Raw genomic sequence first — 17,342 nt, 5'->3', positions numbered from 1 at the left:
GCGACACCGTACTAAAAACAAACACGTGGGCGGATACTTGTTAACTATTTTGACAGACAGGATATCAAACCAATGGTCGTGCAGCAAATAACTTGCTTATGAAGTTCATAACATGAAATTCACCTTTCACCAAGTTTATTTACAAAATTCAAGATTTAAAAAATATATCTATTGCACATAGGTAGAAATTAGCTGCTTTACAGTGTAAAACTAGTATTGACTGTATATAAAACATAAAGTTAAAAATAAATGAGAATCAAAGGTTGTTATTCCAAGGTCCCCATGCCCATAATTCAACAACACACTTGCCACACTGTACAATTTCCACTAGATGATGAGTGACCTCAAATCTCTATAATCAATATACATCCAATACAGCAATGTTTTTGTTTACATTATGAGAATACATTGCATATTATCATTGACACATTACATATCCTAAAATATTTATGAGGAAAGAATAAATTCACATTGTCTCCATTCCACCGTTACAGACTTGGCTTAGCAACAAAGGGGATATTTGGCCTGACAATTTTCAAAAGTGGGGATAGTTAAGCAATATATTGCTTGCCCTTAGGTTTACCCTGATTGTATCCTCCAACATCTTTCTTCTGCCATTTATAGATTATAATTGCTACCACTGCAGTAGCTAATGTCAGTCCTGTTACTCCTCCGGCAATAATACCTGTAAATACAGATGTAAAATATTTGGTTAGAATACAACTGCAAATATATCCCTTTCTCAATTTCAATATACAACATTGCACAGACAATAGCGTACCGGCAATGATTTCTTTGTTCTCTAAAAAGCTCCTGCTTTTTGCCAAATCACCATCTGCTGTCCAAGGTGGAATGTCAAAGATCAGCTCTGAATCATCCTAAAGACACAAGCAGGGACACTATTATTACACTATTATTATTATTATTATTATTATTATTATTATTGTTATTATTATTATTATTATTATTATTATTATACAGTAAGACTTCCAAAACAATTCATATGTCGTACATGGAAATTCTCCCTGGTTCCACCTCCCGATTCTGCTGCAATAACTCTCTCATCATTGGTGTTGCAGTGATCCTTGATTTTTGTTGGTGTGACAGCGGTGAATCTTCCTGAAGGGCTGTTGTCTTATAGGGAAGAGGGAGCATAGTGTGTAGTTTTAGAATGAGAGATACTAAATAGATATTAAAAGTGGACTCTTTCAAACATCCAAACCACTTTGGTCACTGAACATGGAATTACCTTGCTCTGACCAATCTCCTGAACCAGAGCCAGAACTGTCCAAGTCATATCCTGATCCATCTGGGTTTTCTGGAGGTATAGAAAACTATTTACAGGGAGACAAAAGTTGCATGCAGTTATTTTAAGTTGAAGACCACAGGAGAACAGCAGCACAGATCTATACTTCCTGCCCCATTGTCTGACCTAAGTGTCCCGCTTGAAAACACACAAGGGGTGAAGGAAGCTCACAGCAGTATTTTCCTAAAATAGAGCAATGAATTGAATGGTTCATGACTCAAGAGGTACAAAGTCCTACTGAGCTCACCATTATGCCAGTTGCCACTAACAGAGCGCTATGGCTGACAGACTCATGATGAGCCAAGCAATCAAATTGTTACCCACCAATAAAATGTCCTGTGTAGACAATGATATTGGCCTGAGTAATTTTAATATCACTCCACCAATTTGTTATGGGATCAAAGGTAACAGAACACAAGATCGGCTGTTAGGAAACAAAGACTTTAAATCCCATTATATAATACATGTGGCAAAAGCTTTTGTTATTCATATAACTTCGAATTTCAGTGTTTGAATGAGTCTACAGGGCCGGATCTACCATATGGGCAACCTGGCCAGGTGCCCAGGAGCTGTGAGCATGAAGGGGCCCTAATTTTATTATTATTATTATTATTATTATTATTATTATTATTATTATTAATAATTTATTAATTTAGGTCGGGCTCCACAGAACTATGACACAAATCTAAGGCCAGAATGAAATACAAATAGTTTCCAAGAAGATTAAGTCTCATGATTGATTGTCATTGGATGGCTGCGGGCAAGTGGTGACTGGTGAGCCATTCATTTTTATGTAGACATTTTGTAAAATGCTTATAAATGTTACAATTTCACTTAGCAGATGCTTTTATCCAAAGCAATATACATCTGAGCTTAATAACAAGCAATAATCTAGGCAGAAGACAACAACATGAGTAAGTGCCATGAGGTCAAGTTTATAAGTCTGAATGGGCCCTGGTGCCACCAGGCAGTGCACAGAGTGTAAATAGTTATAAAAAATAGTTTTACTTGGTCAAACAAAGCGATTCAGTTATATTTAGAATCAGAAGAGAATCATATAACATTTCCCTTGGTATTTTTATTTATTTATATAAAGTAAATTGGATGGTATAAAGCTGCCACAACCAGTCAATACAAAAATGTTGGTTCTAGAGGGAATGAAGATGAGAGAAATTACAGACAGTGAAATTTGAGGGAATAAAAACCTTTGTCTTTTTATCCAGGAAGGTCCCATTGAGGTATAAGATCTCTTTTTGCAGAGTCAAGAAGGCAGCAGGCAGTTTATAGCAGTTTCAGAATCACATTAATAACATTTGACATGGTACACATACAATAGCCTACATAAATGCTCAGATAAAAAAGACTTGCATAACATTTGACATGGTTCACATACAGGCTCCACAAGAGGCGATGCAAGATCGGAGATAATACCAACTTACATCCTCCAGAAAAAAGGGAGGACAACTCTGTGCATCTTCCAACAGTCGTGACAATGCTACCAGAAAATAACAGGGTTGAGGTTTTTCCTGTATCAAGGGACAGTATTATGCTGCATTCATAATGAGATGGGCAGCTGTAGCTTTGCACAATAATTATTGACTGCGCCTCTGATAATACTCCTATTCCTTTTGATTAAGCATAATGGGGTAGCCTATGAGTTCTTGGTGGATAGCTCTTGTTTGTTAACCTGACGCTGCCAGATGGACGGTATAGCTCCACATAGGTTTCACTAAACCAATCGTCACGGAGAACCAAATGCAATGTGAGTTCACGTGACGGGCGGTTTACCAGGCTACTTGTTTGTGACATTATAAGGAATATTCATAGCCTCTAGTCTTTTTTCCAATAATCATTTTAGAGATAAATTGTAAAGTAATCCCCAATCTTTCCATGTGAGCCGAGCTTGACGTGACGTCTGCGTTTAAATCAATGGCTGTAAAAACTAGACTCGTCAGTTTTTCTTGAACTTACAGACTAGGTGCTGACTTACCGACATACGTATTGGAGATACTGAGTCCATGAATAATAAAATAGTTATCCAGAATATCCTCATATTTTAGTTGAGTTGGGGTATAGGCTAGTTATTGTAGTCGCTTCCTCCTTGCAGGATTTCCGCAGGTGTTTTGATTGAGCCTCGCCTCCCGAAGCCACGCCCACCTGACAGGTGCCGCAATATCAGTCCCAAAGTCACGCCCACTTCCGTCGATGTGGATATATCCGCCATTCATTTTTCCATCTACATTTCGTATGCTTATGGTCAAACCAAGCGATATTTAGTCACTCACGCAACAAACTACAACGAATAATAAAAAAAGCTTCAAAAATTATAGGTACCCCACTCCCATCACTAGACACTCTCTACCACAAACGGACAATCACACGAGCACAAAAAATAGTTTCTGACCCATCTCACCCAGCCAATCACCTGTTTCAACTGTTGCCCTCTGGACGGCGCTTCAGATCACTCTCCACCAAAACAACACGTTTCAAAAACAGTTTTTTCCCCACTGCCATCAGGTTTCTAAACTCCACTCACCCCTGAAACCCCCAGCAATGTATATGTTGAATGTTCTGTATTTATGTTGTTATATGTCTGTCTATGTACTGTAATGTCTCATGCTGACACTATATTTATGTGCTGCTAACAATTGCTGTACTGAAAGCAAATTCTGCCGACTTGTTGTGCAGTCCTTAATAAATGAATCTGAATCTGATATTTAGAATTAGGAGAGACCACAACATTTTACTCGGACATTGAAAACAAAAAAATCAACGTTTTTTATTTTTGGTCCAAGTGAAGTGTCTTGACTCTCTTCTGATTCTAAATAGCGCTGAATCGCTTGGTTTGACCAAGTAAAATATTACTACGGAATGTAGGCGGAAAAATATATGGTAGCCTACATGAAATCCTTTGGTTCGTATGCTGAACACGGAAGAGGGCGTGACTTTGGCACACATCCACCCACCTGGGAGCGATATTCTTTCCCAGGATGGTGAAGGCATGACCCGCCCTTCTCTGCCTCTGATTGGCCTAGGCGTCAAACGTTCATCCAATCACATTCGCTTGCTTTCCTGCATCTCTCCTGCGCCACCTCGCGTCACCAGGCTCTTCTCGGCGAGAAAGAGCCTGGTTCCCGCCCACAATTGATTTTGTCACCCTACCTGGTTCCGGCCTAGAGCCCGCCCTAGACCGGATGGGCAGCGTTTCTAGCTCGTCAACTTTCACGTTAACTGACAATTTGACCCAAGTATCAGAACGGCAAACAACAAAACAAAAGATGGACGTACCGAACGAAGTTTTTGAAGAAGTTTTTGAAGAAGTTATTTTAGAAACATTGCGGATTCACAATCTCACATCTTTTAAGCCAATACAGAAGCTTTGAATCAGACAATTAATCGAGGCAAGAGACATCAAGCTAACGGCAACAAAGACGTTTTTTGGCGCACTGCCTTCCGGTGTTCATTCTGGTTCCGTGGTTTACGCCCCATGACAAAAAGCGGGATGAAAGGTGCCCAGACTACCTGCGCCTAACCTCGCATCACCAGGCTCTAATCGGCGAGAAAGAGCCTGGCCTCAGTTTACAAGGGATTTTGTCACTCGGCCTGTTTCCGGCCTAGAACCCGCCCTAGACAGGAAACAAACAATGGAAATAGCTCGTTCACTTGTAAGAAAATAAAACGGCAAACAACTAGCCTCAACGCGAGCCTCATCAGTCATTAACAAAAGATGGGCGTACCGAACAAAGTTTTTTATTAGAAGTTATTGTAGAAACATTGCGGATTCACAATATCACATAGCTATTTTAAGCCAATACAGAAGCTTTACTTTTCAAAGAAATGGCCAGTTGATGGGAAAAGACATTGGACATTGGTCATAAGATTTAACATGGCGAGTAGTCCATTGTCTTTGGCTCTCCAGAAGCCTTCCTAGGCAGTGACTACTGGAGAGATGTGCTAACTTGTGTTGTTTTTTTATCAGGCTCTAGCAGTCTAGCTAGTCACCGGTCACCTCGCCGCGTCAAGCTAACGGCAACAAAGACGTTTTTTGCGCACTTATTTCCGGTATTGTTTCCTGTTTCCGTGGTTTACGCCCCCATGGCCAAAAGCGGTGTAAAGGGTGCCCAGACTACCTGCGCCAATCAGAGGCAGAGATTTCCGGGTCATGCCTTCGCCATCCTGGGGGAAAAGGCAAGCAAGCACGTGATCGGGCGCTTTCTCGTTCTCGTTCAACGTAATTTCTGTAAACAAACCAGTAAACGCTACAAAACAATCTACAAAACCTCAACTCATGGAAGACGACACTTCGCAAATACTCGAAGATGCTCAATATGAGTTTAAAAATCATAATTTCAAACAGGCAGAGGAGCTGTACACAAAGTGTATTTCTTCCTGCTTGCAGGCCAGGTAACCTAAGCTATAGCTAACGTTAGCCACAGTGCTAAGTTATCACTTCTCCTTTCATTAACGCTAGCCAACGTTAAAGCTCTCATTGTGTGATTTCACTCAGATTAACTTTTTACTGTGTGACGTGTCCTTCACAGGGGATGTGAAGCTAGCAACCTGGCTACTGCTCTCAACAACCGTGGACAGATAAAGTACCTCCGGGTGGATTTTCACGAAGCAGTCGAGGATTACAGCTCGGCAATAGTGGCCGACAGTCAGTTTGAAATACCATTCTATAACAGAGGACTCATACACTATAGATTGGGTAAGGAGGGAACAAAGGCACGTTTTGTGTTATTATGATAATATAAAAGTGAAGCTATCCAGAATAAGGTAAACACGACTTCCGTTTAAGACTTTCAAAATAAACCCTTGTGTGGTTGCAACGTGACGATTATATTTCCGGAGGAATCTGTGCTGCAGTTTTCCTCAATCATTTAGAGGCATTTCTCGAAACTCTAACATCAAAATATTCCCAAGTATACCACCCGTGCAAAAGAACCACAACACTCAAAATGTTAACCACATGTGTCAAAAGACACAGCCAGTCAATCTCTCCAACGTCACCAAATGTATAGCACCTTGTGATCATTGTGTAAAAACACTGACACTCAATATTCAAAGTATTTGCATCAAAACTGGACAGACTATGTACATAGTGTTTCTTGTTGACAACAAGAAACACTATGTACATACCGTAGTCTGTCCAGAGCCAACTTCCTGTTTTCTTTTCCAAGACACTAGATGGAGCCGTGTATTCACCCACTGGCACTGCTCATGCTCATGTTTTTAAAACAGGACTGATGACTCTTACTTTTGCCAAGCCAGTACAAGAGTACATTAGATGAAAGCATGGATTTATTTATATATTATTCACATTTTACCTTATCTTGCAGGATTTTTCGAAGATGCCAAGAGTGACTTCCAGCAGGCATTAAAGCTCAATCCAGATTTTGAAGATGCCAAAGTGAGCCTACAGCAGACACTTCTGGACCAGCAGCACAAGATCAATAGGGGTTACTGACAACTGCACAGACTAGAGAGAACATGTTTTCTATATCCTCTGACCTCTTATGTGGTGCACATGAGGCATACTGTATGTCTCTTATAATAGTTGTACTGCAATCTTTGTGATTAATATTGATTCCAAATCGTCACAATTGGTGCAAAGATAAATAGGAGTAACTTTATTATTTAATTTAACTTTTATTTAAATACTTTTTTTAAGAGACACCTGAACAAGAGAGCGGCAGCCTGTCAAACATAAAAGTGACAGAAAAACAATATGCACAAGCAAAATCGCATGAGGGCTAAATGCAAAATCAGCTGTTCACCATTTGAGCAAATGGCAGCAGTCTCGCAGGATCCTACAGGATCAAGGCCCAAGCTAATATACAGCTTGGTTAAGTAAAGTACTGACAGCTCCACCTCCTTATCTCCTTACCTCCGGTTGATCATGACATACTGTTGGAAAGGTTGAGGACTTGGGTGGGTATTTCAGGGACGGCCCTACTGTGGTTCTCCTCATACCTTTTCAACAGAAAGTTTGCTGTGTCTGTAGATGGATTTACATCCTCCCAAACGCTGTCAAAGTATGGGGTCCCGCAGGGTTCCATACTGGGTCCAATTTTATTTCTTTATTTATTGCCCCTGGGCCTCATTATCAAACAACATAAGATTTCCTTTCATTGCTACGCTGATGATACGCAGCTGTACTTATCTTGTAAACAGTCGGATCCGGCAAAACTCTCTTCTTTACAAATTGTTTATCATCTGTTAAGAACTGGATGGCTGAAAATGTCCTGCAGCTTAACTCCTCCAAAATGGAAATACTTATTATTGGCCCTGAGCACTCCCATGGCCAACTTCTGCCTGCTCTCGGTAATTTAGCCCAACACGTAGTTCCCACTGTTAAGAACCTCAGAGTCACTTTAGACCAGAACCTCACTCTCGGATCCCACGTTAAAAAGCTAACTCAGTCTTGTTTCCTCCAGCTGATAAATATCTCTAGAATTAGATATTTTATTTATTTTAATGATCTTCATAGATTTATTCATGCTTTTATTACCTGTCGTCTGGATTACTGTAATGCCCTGTTTACTTGCCTGAACCAAAACAGGATCTCCCAACTCCAGTGTGTTCAGAATGCAGCCGCCAGACTTTTAACCAAATCTCAATTTTAGCTTCCCTTCATTGGCTGCCTATCCGTTTTAGAATTGATTTTAAAATTTTAGTTTGGACTTTTAAGGCCCTCCATGATTTGGCACCGAGCTACCTGTCTGAACTTTTAAACTACTATATACCTGCCCGTGGCCTGAGATCCTCGGGGTAAAATGCTTTTATCTATTCCCCAGACAAGGCTTAAAACAAAGGGGGACAAAGCCTGCTCTGTGAGGGCCCCAACCCTTTGGAATAGCCTGCCCGAGGATCGCAGACTTGCTAACTCACTGTCCTCCTTTAAGTCATCTCTTAAAACTTACTTTTATCGCTTGGCATTTCCTTGATTTTTTATCTAGTTTTATTTGATGGTTTTTATTCGTTATCCGCTTGTTTTAATTTGTCTTTTAGCTACTGTAAAGCACCTTGAGATTTGTTTTACATTTTAAAGTGCTATATAAATTAAAGCCATTATTATTATTATTATTATTGTTATCCTATGCACTGAATTATGACTCTGTGATAACCACTGTAATTGCCTGTTTGTGCAGCACTTTGTAACGGTTGTTTTGAAAGGTCAAGTCAAGTTTATTTGTATAGCACATTTCATACACAGAGGCAATTCAAAGTGCTTCACATAAAATGGTTGACAGGAAAATAAAAGAATAAAAGAAGAGAATAAAATGGACATTTAAAAGCATCACAACAAAACTTTAAAAAAGAGTATAAAAAGTGCATTAAGCAACAGGCGCAGCAGTTGCAAAAAGAGCTAAAAACTTATAGAGGACTCATTGGGTTTGCATAATAGAATAAATCAATTTATATTTAGTCCCCCGACATACTATATAAGAAACATGACTACACACAAGGTGTAGACAAGGTGCACAAGGTGCTATATAAATAAAGTTATTATTATTATTATTATTATTATTATTATTATTATTATGATCATTATCCCAAGTGCCTCACGACCCTTCAGTTAAAAAAAAAATCTCAAATGAAAGTGTATCAATGATAACGAATCAGTCTTGAGTGGACAGCACAGACTAATCTGTCCAAGCACACAAGGTACAAATAATGATGAGCTAGGGGTTTACAGTCAGTAATAAATGTCACTGCAGCATGATACAGTGTCTACTCTAAACCATGCAGACAGTTGGACGATGCTGGTGAATATAAAACTAATCATACACAAGCCTCCAGCAGTGAGCAAATTGTTGGCTGCAAAACAAAACCATGTTTCAGTTTCAGTTTAAACAATTTCACAAGGTGATCTGTGACATACATATGTATGTATATATGTTGTACCATGAGTGAACAATAAATTATGTAGATTCAATTCTTGATCAAAGCCTTTTTATTCTATGCTTTGCTCCGTGTTCAAGACAGGTTTTCAACTCCTCAAGTCAGGGAACTAACTTTGAATAGCAAACAGGGCAGCACAGAGGCACATATCAAGCTTACCCACAGCAAACAAGGCTAGTTGATTACTGATGCTCGTCACCTGTGCACTGTGGATAAACAACTACCGTATTATATAAAACAGCTGCTGGTGGCTCAGGAAAGCAATCCGGCCCTTTTGGTTGAGAGCTGCTTTTGTGGGGGGACCCCTGCGGTTTTAGTACTAAGTTCTGGTATAGTGTTTGAGTTCCTGTAGGTTTTGTTGGGCTGCTTTGAGTCTGCGTGATGGGGGTGCTTCAGAATGTGTATGTTTTCAACATCCCCCCCCCCCCCCCTAGAACTGTTGCTAGCCTGTTACAACTGAAATGCATTTAAATTTGTTGTCTTTGTTTTAGTATGATATGGATTATGATGGCTGCAGTAGTCGACTTGGGTCAAGCGAGGCCAAAAAAATGGCTGAACTCAGAGTCAAGTAAGGACTTAATTTGTGTTAAACTTGATTACATGTCACTTTAAGTCAGTATACGTCCCACCTGATCAAACCTTTCCTCACACAGGCAGTGGTTTAACGTCAGACTGTGTGGGCAACCTCATGAGGCTGACATTGGACAAGGCTCTAGCTGTGGGGAACCAGCTTGAAGTCGAGGCCATCAGTGAGTATCTCCCTAATGATGAACAGACTGTCTTATCTGTCTTATTGGAAGAAGTGATCCCTGTAATGTTTGCCTCTTTTGCCCAGATGGCACGCAGCACATGGTGTTAACACCCAGCTTGGCTGCTCAGTGTGGCTACAGCATGGAGTCTGACCCGTGGGGCAACACCAGAATCTATGCATCCCTCATGGGCTGCTATGTCGACAACAAAGTATGTTAAACTGAAGTTGAGGTATTGTCTATATGGCAGAAACAAGTTTGTTTTGTCCTCCAGATTTTCCATAATGAAGTTGGAACACACTTTTCAGCAGAATACATTTAAATGATTAGGTGTTTATCAGTGTATTTTTATGCAGCCAGAAATCTTCAACGTCAAGTTTGTCCTTCCCTTAAGGTGAACACTCAATTTACATCAGCGCTATAGCCATGAATGCTGCCTAATTGGTAATTAACAGAAGCTTGCCCTTATTTTATAGGTGAAATATACCCTCTGGACATGCATATATTTTATAGCATGGTTAAGTAAATTCTCCAGGTTACTTAACAACTAAATAAGTGGTGTTTGTCCACCCTGGAAGTGTTCTAATGTAGGCTACAGAATGACACATCAAGTTTTAAGATGTTTCACCAAGAAGTTTGCATTTTATAGTAAAGTTTCTTTTCATCCGTAGGATGATAGGACGTTTAATGTTGGCTTGAGGCTCCAAATGTACGGCCAATCAGGTGTGGTTACTCATGAAGTGACGGAAACATGCGACTACTCTCCTTGGGCGTCGCGGGAGATTGTTTGTGACAGGAACTACATGGAAGTAGGTCACGAATGACTACAATGACATCAAAGTGTAGTCTGTAGAGACCTGTGTTTAATAAACTGTCTGTTTAGGTGTCAAGCCACATGGCCAAGCCTGCAGCAGCTGAAACGAAGGGACAACAGCTACATGACCCCAAGAGTGCCGATCCTGGTGTACGTTCTCATTTTTTATTTCTAACTTCTGCACTGTTCCCCTGGAATGCCAATGGGATCAAAGACCCCCACCCCTCTCTCTTCACCACAGACCACTGAGGCACATGGCATCTGGAAGATGACATTTTACACTCCTGAACCAATCTCCATGATGCTGAGTGAGGCCCACCAAGCCGGCTATGGTGCCATGGCTACACATAATCGTCTGGTTATCCGAAGCCCATATGACATGCCAGAAACTTACTCTGAAGCGGTAAGCAACACTTCAACTCCCCCCCCCCCCCCCCCCATCCTTCATCTCAAGGACACACTAAATCAAATATTTCTTTAGGTGGCAGGCATCCCCATGGAGGTTTTCAGAGTGAGCACTTTGTACAAAGCACCACATGACTTGATGCTCGTGGAGTCAACAGCTGCTTGTCCTACAGGTGAGTCTTCCAAAAGTCACTTTAGGGTGGTATAAAGTTGGGTGTGGGTTTGAGCCAACAATCATTTTATCAATAGGTGGTGTGATGTTTACGGACAACGTGATCTCCTGGCACATACCTCGCCTTATAACAATCATTTTATCAATAGGTGGTGTGATGTTTACGGACGACGTGATCTCCTGGCACATACCTCGCCTTATAACAATCATTTTATCAATAGGTGGTGTGATGTTTACGGACGACGTGATCTCCTGGCACATACCTCTCCTTATAACAATCATTTTATCAATAGGTGGTGTGATGTTTACGGACGACGTGATCTCCTGGCACATACCTCGCCTTATAACGCCCCTGATAAATGGGAAGATCAGAAATCTAGAAAAGCACATGGGCATCAACGGACAGAGGCTGAATGAAAGGCAGATGGCTGCCAAGGGATACACGCTATCTACTACAGAGGTTCACTTCGTCATTGAGATCCCAGTTGGATCGCCCGATGGCTACTATAAGGTTGGTCTTTAGATTGGACATGTAGTGGAGTAGGTCAGTCGTACATGTTTTATTCAAACTCTATGAATTATTGCAGAGCCATGCCCCAGATTACCAGTACCACATCACCTACACTGTGGAACCCATGCTTGAGTTGCTGTGGAAGGCACAAGACACCAAGGCTGATACCAGATACAAGGTCCTGTTCCCCATCACCACCCCTCTGATGCCCCAGCCTCCACAAGTCACTGACTGTGAGTCCACGTCTTGGATGAGACAAGTAGCTTGAGGCGTACTAAAAAGTAATGAACCTGCCACTTTGCTGTTCCTTAGACACCATCCCAGAGGAGCGTGTGTTCAGTGTTCACTTGGGGCCATTTCTCCATGATGTGGAGCTGATGAACGTCACCTTCTCGACTGGGGTCCTGTCCGTTGCAGAGTGTAACGCCAGAGGCTTCACCGTCCAGGAGCACACATTCTCCAATGGCAGCAAGAGCTTCTCTCTGAAAGTGCCGTTCTCTGATGACGTTGTCCTGAAACGTGTATGTGGACTATAGGCTCCATTTTCATAGTGGGAAAATTTCATTCCCAACCTGTTCACTCTGAGGTGTATGGGGCTTTCTCATGACTGAGTTTTTCCTCATCCACAGAATCCTGAACCTTTGATTACCGTCTACTTCCTGCCGCTGACCTATGGGCTTCTCATTCTGCCGGAGGAAACTCCCTTCTCCCAAACAGTGGAGATAGAGGCATTCTTGCAGGATGTTGGTGAGCTTTTTTCTTTCTTAGCAGGGATGCACTTCAAGATGTTGATGCCTTTTTTGGGACAAAATACCTTGTGCTTTTATTGTTCCTGAACAAACGCCTTGTTTGCTATGTTAAGCATTTCCTCTACTCATTCAGTAGTTGCCCACATAATTGACTGCTTTGTAGAATATTTAAGGCCCATTATGAACTCTTGAGCATTGGGTTTATGTGCTGGTACTTTGACCTGCACTAGAAACAAAACTGGGTAGGTGAAGTCAACAAAGACTACTTTCAGCTGTAACTGGGAATGGATGTCAGCATTTGTTCTTGCATTTAGTTCTACCCAGCATCACTGGCACTTGTGACAAGAACTCATTTTACATCCGTGTGAAATACGGGAGTCAAGGCCACAACTTCCAGACCATGGTTGGTGCTCAGGAGCTGACGCCTAAGCTGGCCGAGGTCTACAAGCTCAGAGAAAATGGCACCCACTTCAGCCTTGAATTGGCCTACACTGCCCCTGACACTGTGTTTGAGGTAGGTCAGTTGGTGCGTTAAGACATTTTTGCAATCTTGACTATAAAGGCATTGGGCATGGTTGCTTATTTTTTTTATTTTTTTTGCGCAGCTGGTTGAGTTCGATTCAGTCAGAGCCAGAATCGATGTACTTCTGTGGGATGCGAACAACAATTGGAAGCTCAATGATTTGTACTTGGCCTGCATCTTCCCTTTGCCCAAAACTGGTAAGACTCCAAACTCCTAGCATTTCTGCTGCTTTGATGTGAAGTCTAGTTGACTTAATTTACTCCCCTTCTCTCCTCCTCCCAGCATGTTACTCCAATGGAACCATCAGCGCTGTGGCTGTGAAGGTGGACTCGGTCCCCAATCTGAACCCTGGCTGGCTCACGTTGAAAGACCAGTCCTGCAAACCAGTTCGCAGTGACGATCGCTTTGCATACTTCTCTTTCAGTGTTGATTCCTGTGGCACCACAAGAATGGTAAGCTTGAATATCCCCTTTGATGACTAAAAATAATTCACATTCTCTACGCATTTCAATCACTGAAATGAATTTGAACCAATATTCCCTATGCTATCTCTTGCAGTTCTTTGATGACTACGTGATGTATGAGAATGAGATTGCCCTGTACCATAATTCAGCCCAACCATACACATCACCAGCTGATCCTGACTACAGGTAGGCAGACACCCAGCTACTCTAAACGTTCCTCCAGCCTGATGCATCAGCTGTTCAGGGATGATGGTCACTCCTGATTACTAAGTGTTTCTGAATGCATGTTCTATTATATTTCTCCTCTAGGCACAAAGTTTCCTGTTACTATTCTGTCAATGACACGGAGACATTGGCATTCTCCTACAGACAAAGGGGCTTTCATTCCACGGTAGAGACTGGGTCAGGACAATTCATTGTGCAAATGAGACTAGCTAAGGGTAAGGCTGAATTATAGTTTATTATAGTGAAGCAATCTTTCACTTTGTGATGCAAGCATCACATTTTGCAGTTTCTTCTGGACCTACTCTTTCTTAAAAGCCCGTTAGCCATGCAGAAAAAAAGGCCACCATTTCCCAAAATGGCCACCTTCGACAGCCATTTTTGACCTGGATTGTGATTGGCCTCATTGGCCATTCAAGTTCTACACTGGAACACCTTTTTTACATTTGATGTGACGGCCATCTTGAAAAATGACCGCCATCTTGGATTCTCAGGTGGCTAACAGGCTTTTCTGAAAAAGTAGGTCCTAGGCATTATTCATGCCAAATTTGGAGCTTGTATCACAAAGTGAAAGATTCTTCTGAAATATTGAGTTAATCTGCTGGACTATATGAGGAATTATGTTGCCGTCTTTGTACCTTCACTGACCAAATAACTTTTCCTCATGGCCTTCTCCTTAGACTCATCATATGAGTTCTTCTACCAAGCGGAAGATTACCCAGTGGTGAAATACTTGAGGCAACCTCTGTATTTTGAGGTGGAGTGCTCCAGCTCTGGAGCAGATGTGTTGGAGTTAATTTTGGACAATTGCTGGGCTACACTTAATGAAGACAGGACCTCTCTGCCTCAATGGGACATCATTGTGGATAGGTATGTGTGTAAACCTTCAGACAAATCTTAGAACATTCTTAACCTTTTCGGTAGGATGCCAGCAGAAATCTCTCCCTGAACATAAAGTGTTCCAGGTTTCTGTTGGACCCAACTCCTTCATTTCTCTCCCTGTTAAATGTCAGTTTAAACTACTCTTTCCTGCAGAGTGCCCTTTTTGAAAACGAACTTAAAGTACTTCTGCTTTTGTGATTACATGCCTGTAACCCAGTGGTTCTCAAATTGTGGTCCGGGGACCCCAAGGGGTCCGTGGCACTTTGCCAGGGGGTCCGAAAAGTTTTCAGGACTTTTTTTGCAAAAGCTTCATAGTTCAACGAAAATATTTTATGCTTTAAATCTAAAATGGTTCATGGATTACATTCTAATCTAACAAACCTATCAATTTAAAGGTCAAGCATGTTACAGTGGAAACAATTAAGCTTGGCCCAAAATCGGAATGAGGGGGTCCCCGGTATATTTTCTCTTGTTAAGGGGTCCTTGGCTGAAAAACATTTGTGAACCTCTGCTGTAACCAAACTCAACTCCATACAGCTGCGAGAACCTTGATGACGGTTATCTGACAGTCATTGAGCCTGTTGTGGGCGATGCCAGGGTTATGGTCCCCGCCCACTACAAACGCTTCTCTATGAAGATGTTCACCTTCACTAAGGAGGAACAGGTCCTGGAAGACCAGGTAAAATGCATATCCAGATCGGGCTTGTGCTTGGCCATTGCTGTATAACAAGGGACAGTTGAGAGGATCGGGGTCCTATCGATTAAATCCACTGTCATCTCTATCCACAGATCTATGTTCACTGCGACGTTGTGATTTGTGAGACCAACATCCACACAGATGGCATCTGCAGTGGCCAGTGTGCACACAGAACGAGGCCTGCTGACGGGATGAGAGGAGTGAAAAGGGGTAAGCAAGCACTGTGGCTCCATGGAAGCCTATATCTGTCTCGGCACAAAATCAACATGATGTTGTACTTTCTGAATGCAAGTGTGCAGCGACTTAATCCTTGACTGTTCTTCCAGGGCGAAGAAGTGCAGACCACACCCATCAGCGCAAGGAGATCTCCTCTGGGCCTATTCATCTGTTAAACCCTTCAAGCCAGCTTGAATAAACTATGTTCTCTGAATTGTTGTGAAGTGCTCTTTTCTCATGCCCATCTGAAATTTTCACATGCAGGCTAGTTGGCGCTTATGTCCTACCAAGGACAGATTCACAGCTGTGACTTAACATTATCCACATAGCTCTACTTTAGTGTCTGCAAAGAGATGTCGGTGACTACTGTAGCGTTCAGTTCCTTTTCTGGAGAGCAGATCCCAGATGATTAACAATGGGTGGCTTTTGTATACAGAATGGAAATGCACTTGCAGCTGCAGAAAGCAATATTGTAAATTGTTTGGTTTGAGGATTAATGTTGCCATGAAATGCATTCCCTGACTTGCTCAGAAGCTAACTGTACTTTGCACTTGGTTGCCATGGATGCGAAGGTAGTGGAGAAACCCCATGGTCATTACATTTCGTGGAAAAACCCTTGGTCTTGACATTTCACTCAAACGGATTTGTAGGTTTTGCACAAGTCCAGAAACCTAGTTTGCAGTTTACCTTGGGGCTCAAATGTTGCATGCTTATACTTGTTTTGGACAATCTGTGCTTTCATGTGGTGTGTGTGTGTGTAGAACCTGAACATCAATTCATGAAATATACATCCTACACTATGCTGGTTCGATGTACCCAACCCCAGACCTTCAGTTTTGCATTTGTAAAGCAGTAGCCTGTCAGATGGGAAGACATTTAACTGAAACAAACCATCTACTGCTATGCTAATTTAACCCATACTATGGGGTTTACTATTTTGATTACTTTCTGTAATGATCACAGATGTAGATTTCAGACAATTAGTTTAAAATACATTTTAGTGTTACTGTTACTTGTAATTGCTACCTTCATTGGCTATTTGGATTTTCAGTGTTTTTACTTTAAACAAAGTATTTAAAGTGATAATATGGAACGTTTCACTTCTCTTGGGTGACACCTATTGGCAATGAGTTGCTAGCAGAGACCAGAAAAAAGTAGCTTTTTATCCTACTTCACACAAGAGTTGTCAGGAACCTACAGTAACCTACAGAGTGAGTTTATTGTGTTAGCTCCGCCTACCTTGTGTCACCACAGACACCAAGTTCATAAATGCTGTAATACTGAAAATGCAAAGGCTTCCATCAATGGGCCATACGCTCAATCACCATTGTGTTAACTCACTATTAGATAGTGACTTATTTAGATGAAAATCGTCTGTATTATCACTTTAACTTGGGTACAGTTGAGATAATATTTTAGGTAACTAATTTGACCGGACTTGAATTGGCAATATGACACAAATCAAATAATTACTTTGGCATAAAAGTTGACACATGAATGTTTTCAACCAGCTTTTAGAGGAAGCCATCAGAGCAAACAAAGCTGGACCATTGACCCCTCAGCTTGGTCATCCATTGATTAATGCATCAAAGACCCAATGTTTCATAACTAACACTGAAAGACAAGGATGTTTTTTCCTAACACTGAAAGACAAGGATATATTGAATAAGTATTTTTAATTAATTTAATAGCAAATACTTGTAATACTTGAGCAGTGCATATCGGGG

At 41.4% G+C, this 17,342-nt stretch overlaps 3 protein-coding genes across 3 annotated transcripts; 2 read left to right on the top strand and 1 right to left on the bottom strand.

Moving 5' to 3' along the window:
- Positions 1 to 118: 118 nt before the first annotated feature.
- On the bottom strand, positions 119 to 3,431 carry LOC310781994 (syndecan-4-like). The gene is made up of 5 exons (XM_083642643.1): positions 3,297 to 3,431; positions 1,250 to 1,334; positions 1,013 to 1,134; positions 782 to 878; positions 119 to 685 (listed from the first exon to the last, which is right to left on the bottom strand). Exons 1-5 carry the CDS (start codon positions 3,357 to 3,359, stop codon positions 552 to 554), a joined length of 501 nt encoding a protein of 166 aa, XP_083498769.1. The 5' UTR covers positions 3,360 to 3,431; the 3' UTR covers positions 119 to 551.
- Positions 3,432 to 5,520: 2,089 nt separating this feature from the next.
- ttc32 (tetratricopeptide repeat domain 32) lies at positions 5,521 to 9,198 on the top strand. The gene is made up of 3 exons (XM_083643193.1): positions 5,521 to 5,710; positions 5,848 to 6,014; positions 6,646 to 9,198. Exons 1-3 carry the CDS (start codon positions 5,595 to 5,597, stop codon positions 6,771 to 6,773), a joined length of 411 nt encoding a protein of 136 aa, XP_083499319.1. The 5' UTR covers positions 5,521 to 5,594; the 3' UTR covers positions 6,774 to 9,198.
- A 520-nt stretch (positions 9,199 to 9,718) lies between these two features.
- On the top strand, positions 9,719 to 15,814 carry zpax1 (zona pellucida protein AX 1; the record flags this gene model as incomplete). The annotated part of the gene is made up of 20 exons (XM_083642997.1): positions 9,719 to 9,779; positions 9,865 to 9,960; positions 10,047 to 10,171; positions 10,632 to 10,769; positions 10,844 to 10,924; positions 11,016 to 11,177; positions 11,256 to 11,352; positions 11,645 to 11,862; positions 11,939 to 12,095; positions 12,175 to 12,383; positions 12,492 to 12,609; positions 12,926 to 13,125; positions 13,217 to 13,331; positions 13,417 to 13,586; positions 13,693 to 13,784; positions 13,908 to 14,038; positions 14,501 to 14,690; positions 15,240 to 15,381; positions 15,492 to 15,609; positions 15,726 to 15,814. 20 exons carry the CDS (start codon positions 9,719 to 9,721, stop codon positions 15,812 to 15,814), a joined length of 2,709 nt encoding a protein of 902 aa, XP_083499123.1.
- Positions 15,815 to 17,342: the final 1,528 nt, after the last annotated feature.

This window comes from Poromitra crassiceps, assembly GCF_964638095.1.
Source record: "Poromitra crassiceps genome assembly, chromosome: 9".
Classification (NCBI taxonomy): domain Eukaryota; kingdom Metazoa; phylum Chordata; class Actinopteri; order Beryciformes; family Melamphaidae; genus Poromitra; species Poromitra crassiceps.
Note: the sequence above shows the minus strand (reverse complement) of the source record. Positions and strands in the feature narration are given on the sequence as shown.